The 23,063-nt window shown below is 40.8% G+C and overlaps 1 protein-coding gene across 1 annotated transcript in view; it reads left to right on the top strand.

Moving 5' to 3' along the window:
• Window positions 1-23,063, top strand: part of rab2a (RAB2A, member RAS oncogene family) — an 86,943-nt gene that overhangs the window by 27,849 nt on the left and 36,031 nt on the right. Inside the window, exons 2-4 of the mRNA XM_084327300.1 lie at window positions 11,198-11,269; window positions 11,387-11,454; window positions 19,036-19,118. Coding sequence (XP_084183426.1) covers window positions 11,198-11,269; window positions 11,387-11,454; window positions 19,036-19,118 — 223 coding nt within the window. The remainder of the gene's footprint in view (window positions 1-11,197; window positions 11,270-11,386; window positions 11,455-19,035; window positions 19,119-23,063) is intronic.

Below are 23,063 nucleotides of genomic sequence, written 5' to 3'. Positions count from 1 at the left end.
AACGTTATATAGTTAGTAGTGCTGTCAGGCGATTAAAAAAATTAATCTAATTAATTACAGGATTTGTAATTAATTAATCTAATTAATCGCATTTTAATCGCATAACCATTTTATGCCTGATATTCTATATTCTATAATCATATTTCAAATTGCATGTGTCCGGATGGCAGAATTCAGTACTGTATCTACAAAACCTTCTGTTTAATCATCTTCCATCTATTAATTTGCTTAGATTTTTCAGGTCTGGTCAATTTGAGCATGGTGTTATTCACAGTCAAAGATAAAAAAAAATTATTGATATTCTCATTTGGTTCATTACAATTTACTCAAAATAAAATGTTCATTCAATCAATCACCGCGCAGATTGATTGATTGAATGAAAATGTTATTAACAGATTGCAGAATGGGTACAATACAGTACGGCACACAATTGTTAAGGGGATGCAAACCAGAGAAAGACTTTCGTCTTGTTTACATCAGGGTCCCCCATTTTTTATTCATAATGAATTGTTTCGTAAGGGTGCAACTTGCACCGTGCAATCCATTCTTTGTGGATCTAGCCCACAGTATTTCTGACACTGGGAATACATTCCCTGCAGGGGAGGAAACTAACTTTTTGGCTTACCAGCCAACTGGCGAGTATCTGATTTTTTTTACCAGCCAAACAGATTTTTTACCAGACAATCGCTAATTGTGATAATTACTTCTTTGTATGTCAAGCCGCGTCAATGTTGTGTATGCATCTGGGTAGGCACACTGTGCCTTTAAGACAGCACGGTGGTCTTACGACAGTGCTGTGAAGTACCGTCAAGTGTTGTGGTAACGTCAGTTGGGTTGGTGTGCTGTTGTGCACAGTGCACTGGTTGAGCTAGCCCCTTTCGTGACTGCGATGTGCAAGCCAGGGGCTTTTGAGCATGAAATAAAATGTCTAACCTTACGTCGTAGTCCGGTGCTTTTTTGGAAACATTATAGTCATAACAGATACACCTAGCTGGCTGCTTTGAGCACACGGGGCTAACGTTAGCTAGCAAGCAGCTATAGCTAAAACGCTAACTAGAAGCTAACCACTGTATACAGTTCCAGTAGACTAACATTACACCTCTGTGATTTAAATGTGTCCTTAGTAACTTATACTCGAGGGTTGTACTAGGGTTGGATGCAGTTCCCCGTTGGTCAGTCTGTCTGTTTTCCATCTTCTGCTGTGTTTAACGTTATCTGTTTGCGAGTGCTCCTGATGGCTAGCCTAGTACCGCGGGACTTTTATTATTATATGTCCGCGGGTTGGCCAGTACTGCGCAAACGTTTATTAAACATTATATGTCCGCGGGTGGTCTTGTGCAGTGCTCTCGTGGCACTGTCAACTAAAGCGAACACTCAGAAGACACGCACCGTTTGCCAGTGCAGTGATTGCAGAATGTTTTATTTTTTTGTATACTCGCCAGCAGGGGAGGAAACTAACTGTTTGGCTTACCAGCCAACTGGCCAGTATCTGATTTTTTTTACCAGCCAAACGTAAAAAATACCCGCATTTGGCGGGTAAAGTGGCCTAATTTCCTCCCCTGATTCCCTGAGATTCATAGATGTCCCTAGAATCAGATACCAAGAACATGCAAATGGGACATATTAAAAAAAAAAAGTCTGTAAATGTGTATTCTACATTCTTATGGAATGAATGAGATACAAAAAAAATAGTATAAAAAAAAAATAAAAAAAATTGTAATTAATTTTGAGTTAATTTTCATAACGCGATAATTTGCTGTGTAATTAATTAATCTAATTAACGCGATAAACTGACAGCCCTAATAGTTAGTGTTACACAGACAATAACATCAGCATATTATTATTACCCATAGCAGCAAGGCATTACTCCGAGTCCGTTCATTAGCTACCGGGAGATGCAAGACTAACGTTACTGGTGAAAATGTGATTTGCGTTGGAATACTACTCCTTTTCCAACTTGCTGTACTTTGCTTGCAGGTCTGCAGCCATTATTGCTGCATTATGAATAGCCCCAACTTTAGCCAAGGTAACGTTATGGCTAAACCTTTAACAATAGTTAACGCTAGCTTTCGGTTAGCTGTTCAATGCTATTAATAACACAACTCCCCGTCAACACCCTCTCTCGGGAAGATGGCATTTAAGAAAGTATCTGCTGTTAAAACGACACAAACATTCGTTTTGTGGCATAAATGTTATATAGTTAGTGTTACACGTTCAATAACAAGCATATTATTTACCCGAAGATAGCAGTAAACAAGGCATTACTCCGTTAGTCCGTTCATAGCTTGGTTCCATTCCGTTGCTCGTTCCGTACCCAACTACACATTCTGCAATCTGTTAATAAAGTTTTCAACCAGACAAATTTATAGAAAGGCTTTGTTTTATTATAACATTTGTTGCAGTAAAATCATTATGTCTCATTTGATCATGCTGTGGAGCGCCGGTCGGCGGGCCGGGCAGCTAACGTAGCTACGTTAAGTGTGTTCTGCTCTCGCAAACAGAACAATGGCCATGCCCGAAAGTAGAAAAATGAATAAACGCTTGCCGATTGGTGGTAAGGACAGCAGGAGGTGGGTGCTAGCGGTGTGGCGTAATTGGCCGAATCGACTGTCAATCAAAATGGTTCCATTGCATTGGTTGAAAGCTCTGGTTGAGAGAATGGTATCCCGCTGCAGGCCGCCAGAATGGTTCCATTGCATTGGTTGAAAGCTCTGGTTGAGAAAATAGTATCCCTCTGCAGGCCGCAAGACGATACTGGGAGAGAGATAGTGATACCATAAACATATTTCTTGATGTTTCCTTTTTTTAAGTAAGTAAAGAGGCCTACAAATACAAACATACACATACAAATATACAGTAGTTTCATTAAAAAAAAAAAAAAAATTACAAATACTTATATACAAATATACAAATATCGGTATCGGTATCGGCCGATAGTGTTAGTTGAACAATCGGTATCGGTATCGGCGGCCAATTTTCATATCGGTGCATCCCTACTCACAACATGTCCCATCAATCGTCTCTGGCTGTTGTTGGGCAGGGTCTTGGGCTCTATCCGGTGGGTGCCTCTTCTCAATGGTGCCTATCAAAGGTGCTGGTCCTTTTTTGTTTTTTTCTTGTAGCCTTCTAAGCTGCTTCGTTAGGTTAGAGTATTTTCGGGACTGGATTTCCCGTTGATCTTTTGTCTACCTCAGTTTTGACCTCAGTGAGGTTATGGTTGCCTTCCTTTTTCTTCCTGCTTTGGGGGTGGAGGTCTGCTCTGGTGTTGGGCAGTTCAAAGGTGGCTCGGGAGGGCTTGGTACTACCTGGACATCTTGCATCCTCCTTTTTCTTCTTGCTTTGGGGGTGGACGTCTGCTCTGGTGTTGGGCAGTTTGATGGCAGTTCTGGGGGGCTTGGTGGTACCGGTAGGCCTACATCTGGCTCCGATACCTGTGCGGCATCTGGCTCATTGATGGAGGGAGGGGTCAAATCCAAGATGGCATTCAGTGTTTTCTCTTTAGCATAATGCCTGTTCGAATTTTCTCTCCATTGTTTTTTTCCCCTTTCATATTGTTTGGAGGTAAGATCTTCCATTTTCTTGATCTTACCATTTGCCTTTTGTTTTTGATATCTAGAAATGGAAAGAAAGCATGCCATAAAATTAGGAAAAACATGCACTGGATGGCTTATGTACTGTGTGTTACAGTAGGACCTAGGCTTGGACGGTATTACGGTATACCAGGGTATTTAGAAATCCTGACTGTATTGAAAATCAATACCGTCAAAATCACAGATAGAAACAGCCAGGGGAGGAAATTAGGCCACTTTACTGGCCAAATGCTGGTATTTTTTACGTTTGGCTGGTAAAAAAAATCAGATACCCGCCAGTTGGCTGGTAAGCCAAAAAGTTTGTTTCCTCCCCTGCTGGCGAGTATACAAAAAAATTAAACATTCTGCAATCACTGCACTGGCAAACGGTGCGCGTCTTCTGAGTGTTCGCTTTAGTTGACAGTGCCACGAGAGCACTGCACAAGACCACCCGCGGACATATAATGTTTAATAAACGTTTGCGCAGTACTGGCCAACCCGCGGACATATAATAATAAAAGTCCCGCGGTACTAGGCTAGCCATCAGGAGCACTCGCAAACAGATAACGTTAAACATAGCAGAAGATGGAAAACAGACAGACTGACCAACGGGGAACTGCATCCAACCCTAGTACAACCCTCGAGTATAAGTTACTAAGGACACATTTAAATCACAGAGGTGTAATGTTAGTCTACTGGAACTGTATACAGTGGTTAGCTTCTAGTTAGCGTTTTAGCTATAGCTGCTTGCTAGCTAACGTTAGCCCTGTGTGCTCAAAGCAGCCAGCTAGGTGTATCTGTTATGACTATAATGTTTCCAAAAAAGCACCGGACTACGACGTAAGGTTAGACATTTTATTTCATGCTCAAAAGCCCCTGGCTTGCACATCGCAGTCACGAAAGGGGCTAGCTCAACCAGTGCACTGTGCACAACAGCACACCAACCCAACTGACGCTACCACAACACTTGACGGTACTTCACAGCACTGTCGTAAGACTACTGTGCTGTCTTAAAGGCACAGTGTGCCTACCCAGATGCATACACAACATTGACACGGCTTGACATACAAAGAAGTAATTATCACAATTAGCGATTTTTTTTGTCTGGTAAAAAATCTGTTTGGCTGGTAAAAAAAATCAGATACTCGCCAGTTGGCTGGTAAGCCAAAAAGTTAGTTTCCTCCCCTGGAAACAGCGTTTTGAGTGTAGTGCACACACGCACCAGCAGAGGGCGAGACCAGTCCTCATCACAACGGTGTTCACGTTTTACGGTAATGTTGCGACAGTGCTGTGAAAATACCGTAAAGCGTTGTGGTAACGAGAGTTGGTTTGTGTTATTGTGCACTGGTGGAGCAAGCAAATAATTCATCTCTTATTATATGTGAACTAAAGAGTACAAGGTTTACACAACAGCCCCCACCCGCTTTTTTATTGTATTTGTACCTGTACTCTCCGCTGTCACTTGATATGCATGACCTTGGTGGGCTCTAGGTCAACTCCTGAAAAGGGGGTCAATGTCAGACTTTGCAATCAAAAGTTAGGGGGCTAATAACCCTTGCCATAATTTCAGTGCGCCCCTAACTTTTGATTGCAAGGTCTGACATTGACCCCCTTTTCAGGAGTTGACCTAGAGCCCACCAAGGTCATGCATATCAAGTTTGGTCAATGTCAGACCTTGCAATACACTGTAAGGCACTGTAAGGCTACTGTCCTGCCTCACTTCCAGTGATGAAGCTAAGCTATGCTAACGGAGCATCTATTCCCAAAGCTAAAATGCACGCACAGAGACAAAAAAGGTATGCATCTTCTTGTCTAACTCCAGGGAAGATGTTAAATAAGCTAATTTCCCAAAATAGTGGAGTTATCCTTTAACCCATTGAAACCGGAAAACACATCTGCGTGTATATGCTAGAGCTGTGAATCTTCACTGGCCTCACGATTCGAATACGATTCAGCTGTCCGTGATTTGATTCTACGATGCATCTCAATGCAGCTCAATAATATATTACATCCTCGATTGTATAATCTATTACTGCACATGGCTACTTTTTCATCAATTATTACAAGCAGTCAGATAAATTTACTTTTATTTAGAAAGTTCTTAAATCAGAATGTCAAAATAAATGTCTTTACTAGTGTTGCATGATACAGATACTAGAAAGGTATCTCGATACCCAGCTGTTAAAAACGGTTAAATACTCTTTTTATTAGTATCAGTAATTCAGTATCAATACTTTTAGAATAGCCTGCCTGATGCTGTATTTTCTATGAGTTGAGTGGATGCAGGACCAGAGCACTAGCTTTAATAATATATTTGATTTGTAGGGTGCTTTATAGTTGTGGAGCAAATCCCAAAGTGCTACATTGTAAAAGAACATAAAAGCTAGCAAGAGTGTAAAAACCTTTTTTATTTTATTTAATAATCGATTATGTTCTGTCACTGCATCGATGCTGAATCGTCCACGTCCGCAACGCGATGCATCTTGGAATCAAGAAATGTCCACACCCCTAGTATATGCAGGCTATATAATGCATTATTAGCAGGCGTTTTAGGTCTAAATGGGTTAAATGACCACCAGCAGAGAACCAGTGTCTTTATAACAGAGTTTAAACTCTTAATTTGTAAAATACTAAGCGTGTTATTAATACTTAATCAGGCAACATTATAAAGTGAGTGTCTGCGCGGACAGCAGATCTATTTTAGAGGTCACAGTACAGAGTCGCTTAAGATTCACTTTCACTTAGAGTAGATTTGACTTCACGTGAAGGGGAGAAAGTAGGCTCTAGAGACGATGGCAGAGGATTTGGAAATATTTCAGCTTAAACCCCGCAGCTGGAGAGGAGCTGAGGACCGGTCCAGACAAGCAACAGTATATTTGCACGATGCGCTAAATAAGGCAGCAGCTTCATTGATCCGTCGTCGATCAGTCAATGAAAGAATAGAAAATTGACGGAAGGAATTACTGTCCGTTGGTTTGTATTTAAATTAGAACATAACATCAACTCTGTCTGTCCAACAAATGGATACTAGTCATTGAAAATGAATTAAAAACAGACGAACAGACACAGTGGATCAATGTAGCCGCATAACGTTAAAGATCAAAGTAAGCGCTCTACAGATATTGATTTTGTAAAATGTCCGGTGTCGCCGGTAATTCCGGTGTTGAGTTTATTAATCATGGGAAATTTCACATCACCTCGGCAACCCTAGCCCCAACTCCTATTGCTTTAGTGTAGAATTATTATTTTTTTATCCACTTTTTCTCCCATTTTCTATATTTTCTCCCATCCCAATTTCGTATCATCCAATTCAACCCTCCCCTGTCACGAACGCTGTTTCTTGCCTCCCACAAACCGGCTGCAATGTGGACTAAGTCATACATAGCACGAGTCCCCTCCGATACTCGAGGTAACAGCAGTCGCATCTTTTCACCTGCGCAGCTCGATCTCTCAGTGGCGAGGAGTAACGCGTGGGAGGCTCACGCTGCCCCCGACTTCTTGATTCTACTGCGCAGGCGCACTAACCGACCTGTAGGAGTCGCTGTCCACAACGCCCGATCCCCACCCATCAGTTTCCCACCCCCTAATACGGCCAATGTGTATTAGTATGAACGACCAGCTAAACTGAAAGCAATGTGGAGCGCTGGGCTCGAACAGTCGAGCCCAGCGTCTCCGCATTCGTGGCGAGGGCCTTGCCCACTACGCCACGTAGCCGCCCATGCTTTAGTGTAGAATTATTAATGTCATATCATTCTCACAACTCTGTGGCCTTCTGAGTTCCACACATTCCATGACTCCATCTGTGATTTCAGAAAATATGAGACATGAAGTAAAGACCAATGACTGGTTTTCTGTCTCTCTCTGCCTTTCTCTGTCTGTGTGCGTGTGTGTCTCTTTCTGTGTCTCTATCTCTGTCTCTCCCTCTGTCTCTCTGCCCCCCCCCCTCTCTCTCAGTCTGTCTCCGTCTCTCTCTCTGTCTCTGTGGTGACTGTTGATGTGTCTTTCTCTCTCTCTCTCTCTTTGTCTCTTTCTCTCTCTGTGGTGACTGTTGACGTCTCTCTCTCTCTGTGGTGACTGTTGACGTCTCTCTCTCTGTCTCTGTGGTGACTGTTGACGTCTCTTTCTCTCTCTGTCCTGTGGTGACTCTTGACATCTCTTTCTCTCTGTCTACTCTACGTCTCTCTCTGTGGTGACTCTTGACATCTCTTTCTCTGTCTATCTCTCTCTCGCCCTCTCTCTCTCTCGCCCTCTCTCTCTCGCCCTCTCTCTCTCTGTCTATCTCTCGCTTGCCCCCTCTCGCTCTCTATCTGTCTATCTCTATCTCTCTCACTCTCTGTGGTGTCTGTTGACATTTGAGTCTAAAATGGCTGTCTAGAAGAACACAGCAGCTGGCTCCATCTCTGGTGTCATGACGACGACCTCTGACCCAGAGGATGGTGGGGGGAGGTCAGCCTCTTGCACCACCAATTACCTGTTTCTGAGCCATTCTTATGCAAATGAAGACAGAGAGAGAGAGAACCTTGAGATGAACTATCTTCTCTTCTTGGATGCATAGTTTTTTGCGTGTTTTTCTAAGATTCTGATGTAGACTACATTAAAATGATGTACATACTATATGTTGTAGATTAGATTAGATGTTCTTTATTGTCCACAAGGGAAATTAATTTAGCTCTGATCCGTAGCTACAGTGCATACAGACAAACAAGACGATTAATCAATTAAAATATACCAATACAAGAAACGGCACAATAAAAACACAGCACGCAGTAAAAACAGGAGGTATCATTCTAAAAGAAAATACTTTAAAAGAAACACAAGGCTTTCTACTCATTCTGAGAATGTGTGTATGTGTGGGGGGTGTTATATGGCTTAATTCACCACAAACTATCTCAACGTAAGGTTATTTTCCCAGATAGGCCTATTTATTTTCCCCACATTAGATAAATTAGGTTTTTCCAAACTCTCTTGCATTTCCTATAGTGTCTGCGCTGTCTTTTCTGCACCACGGCTACACAGTGGTGGATGTTCACTCTGTCGTGTTCTGGAGTTTCAAGTTTGTCATATATAAGCTACATGTACATTACAGTGAAATGCTTGGTTCTGTATGAGCCCCCTGAGATTGTGCTTCATACAGTAAAAAGAATAAAGGCCAAACACTATACAAAATATACAATATGCATAACTAAAGTACAAAATGCAAGAAAATTAGGTAGCGATGTAGTGCAAATATTTTAGTAATAAATAGAGGAAATTATGGTGTAGTGTGAATTATGAAGTGTCTAAAGTGAATGTTGTCTAAACAGTATGTGGCTTTATTCATCCGTTGTGTCTGACCGTCTACGTCTGTTTTCCTCTTCAATAGTATCCGGGTGTTGGACAGCATTCGCGTTGTGTCTCGGGACAGATTTGTGTCCCTCTTTGATAGACACAAAAGTTTTGGAGGGGGTGGCAGATGCGTTACCGCCCGCAAAGCTGTTGTTTCTGCAAAGGCACGATTACATTAGGTTCTAATTCAACAATAAACCAACAGACCGTAACATTTATAACCACTCATCGATGGATCGATAGTTGCAGCCTAGTTGCATACCGTGGTCATTATGAACTTGAAGCGCAATCTATAATCCACAAGAGACCGGCTTTTCCATTCCTTATTATAGGGGAGCACCTAGTGGTGACGGGAGGAACAGCAACCTCCATTACAGCTCTAATGAGTAAACTTCTGCCTCATGATTTCAATAGTTTAGAAAACTCAAAACGACACTCATTTGGAAAATGGTAGCGTTAGTTTTTATTTCATTTTGGCAAACAGTAAAGTTTTGAACAGGCCATTACAAAGAAAATAGTATATATACAGATTCTTATTATTTATTGCCTATATTTATTGTAACATATAATATAACCAATAGGGCATGCAGACCCTCATCTGCACCTTTGTTTACACTGTTTACTTTTCTCATATTTTAATTATATTGTTTACACTGTTTATTTTAATATTTTTCTTATATTCCGATATAATTGTATTGCATGTCTGTTTGGACATAACACTGTGTGTGGAACCACTACAGGTGTGTGGGTGTGTGTGTGTAATATATATATATGTGTGTGTGTGTGTGTGTGTGTGTGTGTAGGCCTGTCACGATAACACATTTTGCTGGGCGATTAATTGTCCCAGAAATTATTGCGATAAGTGATATTATTGCGGTTTTGAGAGAAATAATTTTTTTGAGAAATGTATTTCCCAAAAGTTTTCAATCAACTTTCTTTTTTTTACTAATATAATGATAATAGCATAATAATGCAAGGACACCGTTTCAAAGTGCAATAAACCTTTATTTAACATTGGAAGACATTTTAAATATCCTAAATTACTACCTAACCAATCAGATATGAGGTAGCGTCAGAAGCAGAGTAACCTCGTTCCCAGTTTTATCTCCGTGAGAGCAATGATAAAACGAGCAGAGCAATGTGTGTGGACAAGAGGCAGGTTGCTACGTTTACTGTAGGAAGGGGCTTTTATACCCATGTTTTTATTTTTTGCTTCGAAAAGAGGGACGTGGGACATTAGGTAAAATGGCTGTGCAGTATACAACCAAAAGCGGGACACCTGGTCACCCTAATTGTGGCTCGCGTTTGTTTACTGTGGCTTGCGGATTATGTGATGGGCAAGCTACTTGGAAAATGTAGTAAGCTACACTACCAGTTACTCTCGATTAAAATATAGCTCAACAATAATCAAATAAACACAAATATATACTATCTCTATTGGAATGGAGATTTTTCAGCACAGGATAAACTAGGGATGGGCAAAAAAAAACAGATCGATTGATCACATGATGTACTTGAGTACTCGTGGAGGAAAACGCTGTACAAAATAAACGTCTTTTCCGGTGTTTTAGACTTTGCTCTTTTATTTTGAAACCCACCGACCGGAAGTATTGTAGTTATTATCCTAGCAGAACCTATGAGCGGACAACTTGTGTCGTCCGGTTCTGTGTTTTTGAGCTAATGATAAAACAAATGTTGAGATTGTTGGTGAACAACTAACTTTAGGTTAGTTTTAACGTTAGCTACTAACGTTAGATGCAGCTACTACAGGCAATCAACGATGAGGAGGAAGCGTCATAGCATCAACGCTAGATCTTTAATCTTTATTTAGCAGTCCAGTTTCTCCGGGCAGTAGCGTATAGCGTTTGTTCACGCTACATCACTACTTGGGTCTAAAAATAGCTACACTACAAAGAACGCTACTTGGTTCAAAAGGAGCGACGCTACCATCACGCTACTGAGAAATGTAGTTAAGCTATGTAGCGTTGCTACTGCCCAACATACGCATGGTGCTCACAGGAGCACTCTGTAGTAACGTCAGCGGCCCGCCTCCCCACACGGAGAGGTACTGGTTCCCGCCTCATTAAAACAAACACGCAAATAGCAATTAATTGCGCCCGTCAAAATCATTGCATTCATTTTCATTATTGCGCGATAAATTGATTTATTGCTTATTGCAACAGGCCTATGTGTGTGTGTGTGTGTGTGTGTGTGTGTGTGTGTGTGTGTAACCTAATATATTGCTAATGAATTATCTGTGTGTGTGTAACCTCATTTAATGCTCATTTATTTTGTGTGTGTAGGTGTGGGGAAGTCGTGTCTATTACTACAGTTCACAGACAAGAGGTTTCAGCCAGTTCACGACCTCACCATCGGTAAGGCACTCTGTTTCTCTATGTGTCTGTCTGTCATCTGCCATCATCACCATCTGACATATTTTCTCTGCTAACACTGGTTAACCTTGGTGTGTTGTGTTGTGTGTGTGTGTCCAGGGGTGGAGTTTGGAGCGAGGATGATCACTATAGATGGAAAACAGATCAAGCTGCAGATCTGGGATACGGTAAGACAGACACACACACACACACACACACACACACACACACACACACACACACAAAGATATGTCATTACACCCCCAGGATTGTCATCTCCTCCTGTGTTCTGTATAGATCACTTCTGTATAGATCACTTCTGTATATATTAGTTCTTATAGATCAGTTCTTATAGATCACTTCTGTATATATTAGTTCTTATAGATCAGTTCTTATAGATCACTTCTGTATATATTAGTTCTTATAGATCACTTCTGTATATATTAGCTCTGTATATATTAGTTCTTATAGATCACCTCTGTATATATTAGTTCTTATAGATCACTTCTGTATATATTAGTTCTTATAGATCACCTCTGTATATATTAGTTCTTATAGATCACCTCTGTATAGATCACTTCTGTATATATTAGTTCTTATAGATCACCTCTGTATAGATAACTTCTGTATATATTAGTTCTTATAGATCACCTCTGTATAGATCACTTCTGTATATATTAGTGCTTATAGATCACTTCTGTATATATTAGTTCTTATAGATCACTTCTTATAGATCACTTCTGTATAGATCACCTCTGTATAGATCACTTCTTATAGATCACTTCTGTATATATTAGTTCTTATAGATCACTTCTGTATAGATCACTTCTTATAGATCACTTAGTTCTTATAAATCACTTATTAGGGATGCACGATAATTATCGGGCCGATATCAGCAATTATGACGTCATCCCGATAAACCCGATATAATTATTGATATCTCAGATTAAAAAAAACGTTTTTTTTTTTTTTTTAAACTTTTTTCTTTTCATGTCAACGTTCACACGCACAATATATGCTTACTTAGGATTTGACTTGATTCAACAACAAAGCAGTCGGGGCAATGGCAAGCCGAAAATGGTCGGAAATGTGGTTATTTGAAGTTTGGATATTTTTTTTCACAACTGAGGTAGGTAGATTACATTTTTAGAGACTAAACTACCGAAAACCCGGTATCGATTCACAGGTACCATATCGGTTAAAATGTGAATGGTACACATCCCTACTGACGAAGCACAATACCTGTTGGTTTTTAGTTCACTCATTGTTCAGGGAAACACATTGTTAATGACATTGACGGATTGTGAATTTTGTGATTGACTCAAATTATATTTATTTGGAAAAATAAATATAGTCACTTTATTTGAGGAATCAAAACTGTTCTCTTGGCTTTGTTTTGTTCATAGTAGTAACGCTCATGTGATGATAAATCAGGTTAGGTCAACACTACAGGAATATACATACAATTTTTTTTTATAATACAATAAATATATATATCGGTTATCGGTATCGACCTTGAGGAGCAGAAAGGTATCGATATCGGGGTCAAAAAAATCAATATCGTGCACCCCTACTTCGTATAGATCACTTCTTATAGATCACTTCTTAGTACGTATAGATCACTTCTGTATAGATCACTTCTGTATAGATCACTTCTTATAGATCAGATCACTTAGTTCTTATAGATCACTTCCATATAGATCACTTCTGTATAGATCACTTCTAGTGTTGTCACGATACTGGAATTTTGAACTTCGATGCGATACCTTGAAAAGTATCGATATTCGATACCATTTTCGATACCACGGCGGAAAGGTTCAATCTTAAAATGTAAAAAAAATATATAAATATATATATATTTTTTTAATACATTTTGCTTTTGTTGCTGGTTGATTCTCCTCAGCTTCTCTCTGGTACTATAAGAGAAGATAAATATAACACTTTTAAAACCCTTTGTTTATCTTTAGATCACACATATAAAAATAACTAAATAATATAATCTTAGAAATTAAGTAAAGTTAATAGTACTGCGTGTTAAGCATAACAGATTGATTGATTGCAAATTGTATTAACAGATTGCAGAATGGGTACAATACAGTACAGCTCAATACACACTTATTAACACTTTCAGCGCCACGCCTGGTTTTCCGTTTTACCGCTTGAATGCCACCATCGGCGCCAATGTTAGCGTTAATATCGCCTAATCTATGTTTTAAATTATGGCTATGTGTCTAATCTGCCCATCGCATTATCAAATACTATTTTCCAGTCAGTGCTGTGAAGGCAGATTGTTTTTTTATCGCGTCGTTTCCATTTCAGATCAGTTAGAAAAGCCCCCGTTTTGATATAAAAAACAGCTCATTCTGGAGCATTCTATGAAAATCGTCTTTTAGTGGAATATTCCACAACGTTGATATTCATCGGCCTTTTTATGAATCGTTTTCAAATAAACGCTAGATGATCAATATTATACGTGCACGCAAGCACATTACGGCCGCGCACTGATAATCGCTCCGTTGATTTCCTCACAGAGTTTTACAGTGAAACCGAAAGAAGACATTTCACAAAACAGCTTATAACTTCATCAAACTTACTCTGATTATCCTACCACTGATAACATAGAGTCCTTACCTGACATCAGATGGTATCCAACTGGTATATTCCAATTCCTGATCACCATTCGAAAAAATCGATACGTGTATGGATCCAACGCGATACAGTAGAACTCCATGATCCGCGGGGCTCTGAGGCTCCAGAATGAACTCTGGTAACCCCCGGCTGGATCAGTGAACTGGAAAATGTGGAGTACCGGATTTTTTCCCCCATTCATTTTCATTGAGTCCATTACAAAATCACTTATGTCATCTGGGAGACGACAGGGGGCGCTTTTTTCCACAGTGATCGCCGGCGCCCCTCGGCTATACTCGGGTAGGCTCAAGTGATGCAATAATTTTTTAGATCGAGAAAAAAAAAATCAGAGAAATCTCGTGAGTGGCTAGCAACCACCTATAAAAAAACAGAGAAATCTCGTGAGTGGCACTCAAAGTGTTAAGGGGATGCAGCAGACCAGAGAAAGACTTTTGTCTTGTTTACATCAGGGTCCCCCATTTTCAATTCATAATATATATTAATTTTTTTAATTTAATTTATTACCTTTTTTCAACTGCAAAGTAAAACTTTGTCAACATGTTTTATTTAATAAAATAAAGTTCAGTCTGTTCATCTCACTTCAATCATTTTTATTGCAGAACATGGTATTTTCTCAAGCAGACAGATGTTAACACTGTAATCTGTGTTGCATGTACCTGACAAACTGAACTGTTTGTATTAGTCATATTCCAACTTAACTGTATTACAGTCATATTCCAACTTAACTTAACTGAATGTGTGTGTGTGTGTGGACTACTGTACTATTACAGCCTAACTGAAAAAATAATAATTTTTTTATTTTATTTTACTTTGTTAATTAACACTTTCAGAGCCGGCCGTGTTTTCCTTTTTACCCCCTTGAATGCCCATCATCCACTTCAATGTTAGCGTTAATATCGCCTAATCTATGTTTTAAATTATGGTTATATGTCTAATCTGCCCGTCGCTTATCAATGACTCATTTTCCAGTTAACATTGTCGAAGCGGATTGTTTTTTTATCGGTTAATTTCCGTTTTATAGCATTTTGAAAAGCCCTAGTTTTCAAGGAAAATAAAACGATTCCGTGATAAACGCCCTGTACTGGAATATTCTAGAACGTTGTCATTTTTCGGCCTATTTATGAATCATTTTCAAATAAACGCTAGATTATCGATAGTATTATGTGTACGTATGCACGCTATATAGGCGAGCTGAAAATCGATTCTCTTAGTTCCTGATCGCTCGCACAGCCACACACACACATAGGGGAAAAGCTTATATCTCTGTGAAAACAGGTCTGATTATCCTAAGACTGGTAAAATAGATTCCTTACCTGAGATCAGATGGTATCCAAAAAGATTATTCCAATTCCTGATTGCCATTCCAAAAATCTATCCTTTTATTGATCCAATGCTACATACTGTAAACACATATTACACGCTGTTCTGAAGCTCCACAATGAATCCGATCGGCTCGGGGTACATGCGTGAGAAGTAAAATGTGGATTCCGTTTTTTTTTAATATATCCATTTTCATTGAGTCCATTCCAAAAGGGTGCATTACCATCTGGGAGACGATAGGGGGCGCTTTTTTCACATCTGAGCTCCTGATGGGGCTGGATTCCCAACGGTAGACTCGGTTGATGAAATATGAATTCAGATCGCTAATAAAAAAATAAAACGATATTTGTCGTCGTGGGCATTCAGGGGGCGGGCTGATAACACGTGTTATGTCGTCCGTGGCATCCAAAGTGTTAATACCCTAGTTACAGTACAGCAACCAAATTAAACTGTATCAAGTCAACTGACAATGTGAATAGTATGAAAATATATATATATATCTCCTGCGAAATAAGCTGTGACCTGTTTTGACCTGCACCTCAAAGAATCGGAATCGAGAATCGTTTAGAACAGGAATCGAAATGGAGAATCGGAACCGGAATCGTTCAAATCCAAACGATGCCCAACCCTATAGATTCTTATAGATCACTTATGTATAGATTGCTTCAGTGTGTGTTCAGGTCTCAGTGTAATAACAAAACAAAGTCGGTGTAAATGTCATCGTCCACGACAACCATTTCCTCTGTCTTGGAGAGGATAGTCATCTTTGTTACATCCATGCCAGTAGAGTTGATAGATATTGAATGAAGTGGAACAGAGTGAAGTACTTAACTCTATTGTGGCTGTAGCCGCAGTTCACCAGGCCCACCAGCTGGTGGAGCCAGAGCTCTATGTATGAAGGCTGAAGCATTGTGAAGATGCAGGGAGATGATGTGACAATATGAGGGCCTACTGAACACACAGTCCTCATAGACTCATGTGTCTTCTTGCGCTGTCTCCTATAGTCTCGTGTCTTCTGGTGCTGTCTCCTATAGTCTCATGTCTTCTGGTGCTGTCTCCTATATACCTCATGTCTTCTGGTGCTGTCTCCTATAGTCTCATGTCTTCTGGTGCTGTCTCCTATAGTTTCACGTCTTCTGGTGCTGTCTCCTATAGTCTCATGTCTTCTGGTGCTGTCTCCTATAGTCATGTCTTCTGGTGCTGTCTCCTATAGACCTCATGTCTTCTGGTGCTGTCTCCTATAGTCTCATGTCTTCTGGTGCTGTCTCCTATAGACCTCATGTCTTCTGGTGCTGTCTCCTATAGTCATGTCTTCTGGTGCTGTCTCCTATAGACCTCATGTCTTCTGGTGCGGTCTCCTATAGTCTCATGTCTTCTGGTGCGGTCTCCTATAGTCTCATGTCTTCTGGTGCTGTCTCCTATAGACCAGTGTCTTCTGGTGCTGTCTCCTATAGACCTCATGTCTTCTGGTGCTGTCTCCTATAGACCTCATGTCTTCTGGTGCTGTCTCCTATAGACCTCATGTCTTCTGGTGCTGTCTCCTATAGTCTCATGTCTTCTGGTGCTGTCTCCTATAGACCTCATGTCTTCTGGTGCTGTCTCCTATAGACCTCATGTCTTCTGGTGCTTCTTTCGATTAAAAATCTATTAATCGTGCAGCCCTACTGGTAATACAAGTTGTGTTTCCTGGGTGATGGAATTGGCTGCCAGTCAGTCTAATGGGGCCAGTGTTCAGCAATCATCACATCCTGTAAAGCAGACCATTCCAACGGGGCCAGCATTCAGCAGTCATCACATCCTGTAAAGCAGACCATTCCAATGGGGCTAGTGTTCAGCAGTCATCACATCCTGTAAAGCAGACCATTCCAATGGGGCCAGTGTTCAGCAGTCATCACATCCTGTAAAGCAGACCATTCCAACGGGGCCAGTGTTCAGCAGTCATCACATCCTGTAAAGCAGACCATTCCAATGGGGCCAGTGTTCATCACATCCTGTAAAGCAGACCATTCCAATGGGGCCAGCGTTCAGCAGTCATCACATCCTGTAAAGCAGACCATTCCAATGGGGCCAGCGTTCAGCAGTCATCACATCCTGTAAAGCAGACAGTTGACTGGTTGCCTTGTTGAATAGAATGACCGGCGCCTCCAATGCCCAGAAAAACACAAAGACCGGTCCATGAGATCCTGGCTGGGATGGATGAGAGTGAGACTGGTGAGACTGATGGTGAGACTGGTGAGACCGATGATTGGAGAAGAAAAAGAGGTTGAAAATGAGAATCACCTGCTGCTGTTTGCTCATCAAGTCCTCCACTATGAGACGTCTGCTGCTCACTGGCTCAGGGCTGACATCATCACCACATGGACAGGGTGTGTGTGTGTGTGCCAGATGGCAGACAGACAGCTCCCTCTCTGTTTCTGTTTCAGCCTCATTCATCATTTATAATAACACTACTTACTGACTAGAACAGTACAGTATAGTATAGAAGTATAGAACAGCGCAGTATAGAACAGTGCAGTATAGAACAAACAGTACAGTATAGAGCAGAACAGTATAGAACAGAACCGTATAGAGCAGAACTGTATACTGTAACAGTGTTGAACAGAACAGTATAGAACAGAGCCATATAGAACAGTGCAGTGTAGAACAGTGCAGTGTAGAACAGTGCAGTGTAGAACAGTGCAGTGTAGAACAGAACAGTATAGTATAGAACAGTATATAATAGAACAGAGCAGTATAGAACAGTATAGAACAGAGCCGTATAGAACAGTGTAGAACAGTATAGTATAGAACAGTATATAATAGAACAGTGCAGTATAGAACAGAGCAGTATAGAACAGTGCATTGTAGAACAGAACAGTATCGAATAGAACAGTATAGCACAGAACAGACTGTTCCTGAGGTTGTCTACAGCTGTAGAATATTGTTTATTATATACTGAAGACAGAGAGACTATTGTTATAGGAGAGAGGGGGGGGGCAGAGAGGGATAGAATGGCTTTAGATGGAGAGGGAGAGGTTGAGAGAGGGGTCAGAGTGAGAGAGATAGAAGGATGACACATATTCATGAGGGAATAATGGAAGGATGAGTGATGCAAGCAGGAAACTGAGAGGAAGAATGAGTTTAGAGAGAGGGAGAGAGGACGGAGGGGAGAGAGAGAGAGGACGGAGGGGAGAGAGAGAGAGGGAGGGGGTAGGAGAGAGGGGGGCCGAGAGAGAGAGGGAGGGGTAGAGGAGTGGGAGAGAGGGGGGCCTAGAGAGAGAGGGAGGTTGGAGATAGAGAGGGGGGCTACAGGGGGATAGAGTGAAAGGGAGACGGTAGTGGGGGGGGGGGGGGGGGGGGGGGGGGGGTAGAGACCGAGAGAGGGTGGGAGGGATTGGTCCATTGTGTCCACTGTCCAGTGACAGGGCCTTCTCTATCCTCTCTTCTCAGCTCACTGAAAACAGGACCTGGACTTGATTTGATAATCAGGACTGTTAAAACCATGAACTGAACTAAAATAGAGAATCAGGAAGAAACCAGAAGCTTTCACTTCAGATTATATAAATACACAGTGTGTATATATGTATGGCTATTTTATATTCTGTATATGTTTTTATTTAATAGCATAGGCTATATGCTCCATCGCACATGGCTATAGGACCATAATTGTTATTATATATTTGTATATATTTATGTATGTTATATGTTTCCATACATTTTTTAATATGTTTATGTATATGCCCTGTATATTTATGTAGTACATGTTCTATATATTTATGTACATGTTCTATATATTTATGTACATGTTCTATATATTTCAGGCTGGTCAGGAGTCGTTCCGGTCCATCACCAGGTCTTACTACAGAGGAGCAGCTGGAGCTCTGCTAGTCTATGACATCACAAGGTGCCAATCACTTTAACCCTAACGGGTTGTATTTAAAATAGAGAATATCCATATCTGTAAACATCCCAAGTATCAATATTCTACTTTTAAGAACACCGCCCAAATGTAAGAGTTCCAACATGTTACTCCAATGGCCTGGGGTGGTTCAGTCTCTCTCCCAACGCCAGGAACCAGAGTGATGTCACAAGCTCACACTGGGGGAGAGTTGTTCATGTTCACTCATATTTTCTTGGACCATATGGATAACATGTATATGCATTGGATGTAGTTTGCCCTTTTTAAAGGCATAGTTGTGATTTTTGGAACCATATTCTTGTTTCTTACTTACCAATGATGATGATGATCAATAGAGTCCTTTCTCAGCACAATCCATGCTGTTCCTCATGCTAGCTCTGGATGGTTAGCCACAAGCCAATGCAAAGTCAATGGGGTCGAGCTCCTGTCTGTACAAGCTGACTGAAACCTACTCCACAGTGTCAACACAACAATGTCTCAATAAAAACACTGATTTGGGTGATCTAGGTTAGTCATCTAGTTAGCTTATTAGTAGAGCCGTCAAACAATGCAGGGCTTAGTAGTAGTTTTGGTGATTTACTGAAAAGCAGAAAAGGAATGTTTTCCCCCAAAGTGGGCGTGGCTTGCAGTATGTAACTAATACTTAGGAGGGATTGTATCGAATACAAAACTAGTGGCAACAATCAAGTCATTAAAGCCCAACTTGCAGGTTAAACCCTACTCTGCAATTATGGGTAGTTTACATCATTGGTATCTAATTTAATTATTTATTTATTTCCATTTGACACCGGAAATTTCACTCAGAAATGGTTAAAAAGGTCCACGCACGAATAACATGCACGAGCAAATCTAAAAGCTTATCAGACGCTAGCACTGCCGTGACGTCACTTCAGGAAACGTATGCCTTATGCCCGTCCGGGTCATAGTACTACAGGATATATGGCGCTGGCTAACGTTAGCATTATGTCTACTGTCGTGAACCATTTTAGATCGGGGCATGTAGAGGAGTTTGGGGAACGAGTAAAATCATGTGCAGGTCCTCTTCTCAGACCTGTGTGGCAAAGCACTGCACACGCATCATGCAAGCTACACGTCGCTGCATGTTGATCAATGGTGGCCCACTCGGTGCATCACAGTGGGCTACTATTGTGCTAACACCGTGCCGCGGCGTCCGGCTTGTCGGCCGGCATGAGTGCCCGATTTGGGGTGGTTCTCTCCTCTTTGTGTGCCCCCGTCCTCGCGGGTGTCCTGCCGGGGAGCTTGTGGACGCGACAACAGCGGCGGCCGTAGGGTGTTTGAGCCTGTAGCGTTAGTTAGCTCATAGCTATCGTGTACCACTAGCGTTACGGGCTCGAGCACCCTACGGCTGCCGCCGTTGTCGCGTCCATGGGCTCCCCGGCAGGGTACCCGTGGGGACGGGGGTGTACAGAGAGGAGAGAACCATTTTGGGTCGGGCGTTCATGCCGGCCAGCGAGCCGGACGTCGGGATATGTTGTTAGCACAATAGCTACCAAGCTAAGCTATGTTAGCTTCTAACGGTGTATACACAATATGTACAACGACACAATGATTTACATTATTACAAATATGGTAACGTGGTTGTGGCTTTTACAAATAGTGGTTAGCTTTAGAGATGGATGGCTATGATCACGGAGCAATAGTGTTGTTAGGTGAAACAGATACATTTTCATTCGGCTAGTAGTAGCAAGGCTCTCTGCCTGCAGTGCCTGCCACTAGCTGTGTGTGACTCTCAGAGCCCCCTGGTGCCCTGCACCTGTTGTGACGACATCATTTCGATTACACGCGCACGTTATGAACCATTGATTAAAATATCCACGTGCGTGGTGATTGTGTTGGGCAGACAAAATGTTTGATTAAAAACGCTAAAACTGGGTCAATTTCAATAATTTTTTTTCCCTTCATGAAAGTCACTGTTGGCCTAGTCCACATTGTTTATTGAACAAAAATACAACATGCAAGTTGGCCTTTAAACCCAATCGGACAGACTAACAATAGCTAATTCTTCCTATCCTATGATGACAATGTTGTTAGTCATTAAACCCAATCGGACAGACTAACAATAGCTAATTCTTCCTATAGCCTATGATGACAATGTTAGTCATTATACCCAATCGGACAGACTAACAATAGCTAATTCTTCAATGGGGTCCAGGTCCTGTCTGTACAAGCTGACTGAGGCTCACTGAACTTTACTTTGTGTGCACAGTGGAGTAAATGTCAGCTTACAGACTGTAGCTCGACCCCCATTGACTTTGCATAGGTTTGTGGCTAACTATCCAGAGCTAGTATGAGAAAGGACTCTACTGATCATCATCATCATTGGTAGGTAAAACACAAGGCTAGGGCTTCTACATGTTAATCCAAAAATTTGATAAGATTCGATGAAAATGAAAATGTATTGTCATCATGTAGCACAAGGACAGTACAACGAAAATAAGTTTGGCATCCAACCAGAGTGCTACTGTAGCAGTAAAGTGCAATAGTAATATACAATGTACAGGGCCCAGTAGTTCAAAACTTTTAATCCCTATCTGATCGGATTAGATTTGGATTTTGGGTAGTTCATAACCAAAAAACAGGATTAGGATCACTTTGATATATCAGATCAGGAAGTCAAATCCAAGCTTTCATCTGGATCAAATCTTCAAAACGGGTAGTTCAAACCGACAACACAGGATTGGGATCAGTTTGATCCCAAAAAACTGGATTATCTTGATCCCAGCAGAGGGGTGGATTTCCAGTGGATTACCAAAATGTACTATACAATTTATTTTAAAATATGTTTCAATATAAATAAGATGGCAAAGTTTGTTAACTGAAATACTACAAAATTGTTAGCCTTCATGGCAAATCCATTTTATTTTTAATTCTTTGGTCTTTGTGGTGGCCTATTTTGTTTTCAACCAAATGTTGATGACATAAATGTTTATGCTCGTTAAAAGTATCGCAACAAAGATTGTCAATCACAAATGTAATTTAGATTAAAAAATATCTTCAACAACAAAAAAGTCCATCTGTCATCACCTTCAGCAAACCGAAACCTCACTTAGAATTCAGCTCCTCAAAGCACACCTGGACGATCCAGCTGCCTTTGAATTAATGTTTTTTTTGTCGTTACCCTACTGGGAGTATTTTTTTTAATTACAATTCCATTATGATTTTATGTCCTTTATGTATTTAAAAATATAATTAGACATTATAGATGTTTCTGCAATGTGGTCTCTTGTCTTCCTTGTATTATTTTTCATATCCACTAGATGGAGATTGGTAGTATTAAAGCACTGATATTCAGGATATAGTAATCTTGAAACGTCTGGATCAGGGTGATCCTATCCGGAATTGCTTTGAAATACCGGGACAAAATCTGGCAGAGTTGTCTGATCCTGGATCACAAAAAATGGGATTTTAAAATCTAATCTGATCTGATTGAGATTAAAAGTTCTGAACTACTGGGCCCAAGTGATTAAACTGGGTATAAAATATATAAATGAGTATTACTAAGTAATAGTGCTAATCAGATGTATGTACAGTGTTGTAGTATAATATGTACAGTATGACACTGGTAGTAAGTCATACTGGCCAGCAGCGTAACTAGTAAGAGTAGTTAAGGGATATGTATAGATATAGTATCTACAGATATGTAAAAAGGAATATATGCAGGTATGTACAGACAGATGTGTATATATATATACTAGGGGTGTAACGGTACACAGAAGCCACGGTTCGGTACGTACCTCGGTATTGGGGTCACGGTTCGGTACGAGTTTTACAACAGAAAAAAAATATTTATAATTATTATTAACAGTTTGAGTGCCAGCCATTAACATTGGAAACCCTGTTGAATGCCAGCACCCACTTCAATGATAGCGTTGTGAACGCATAATCTCTCTTAAATTATGGCTATGTGTC

The sequence above is a fragment of the Notolepis coatsorum genome, assembly GCF_963971535.1.
Source record: "Notolepis coatsorum genome assembly, chromosome: 13".
In the NCBI taxonomy this organism is placed as follows: Eukaryota; Metazoa; Chordata; class Actinopteri; order Aulopiformes; family Paralepididae; genus Notolepis; species Notolepis coatsorum.
Note: the sequence above shows the minus strand (reverse complement) of the source record. Positions and strands in the feature narration are given on the sequence as shown.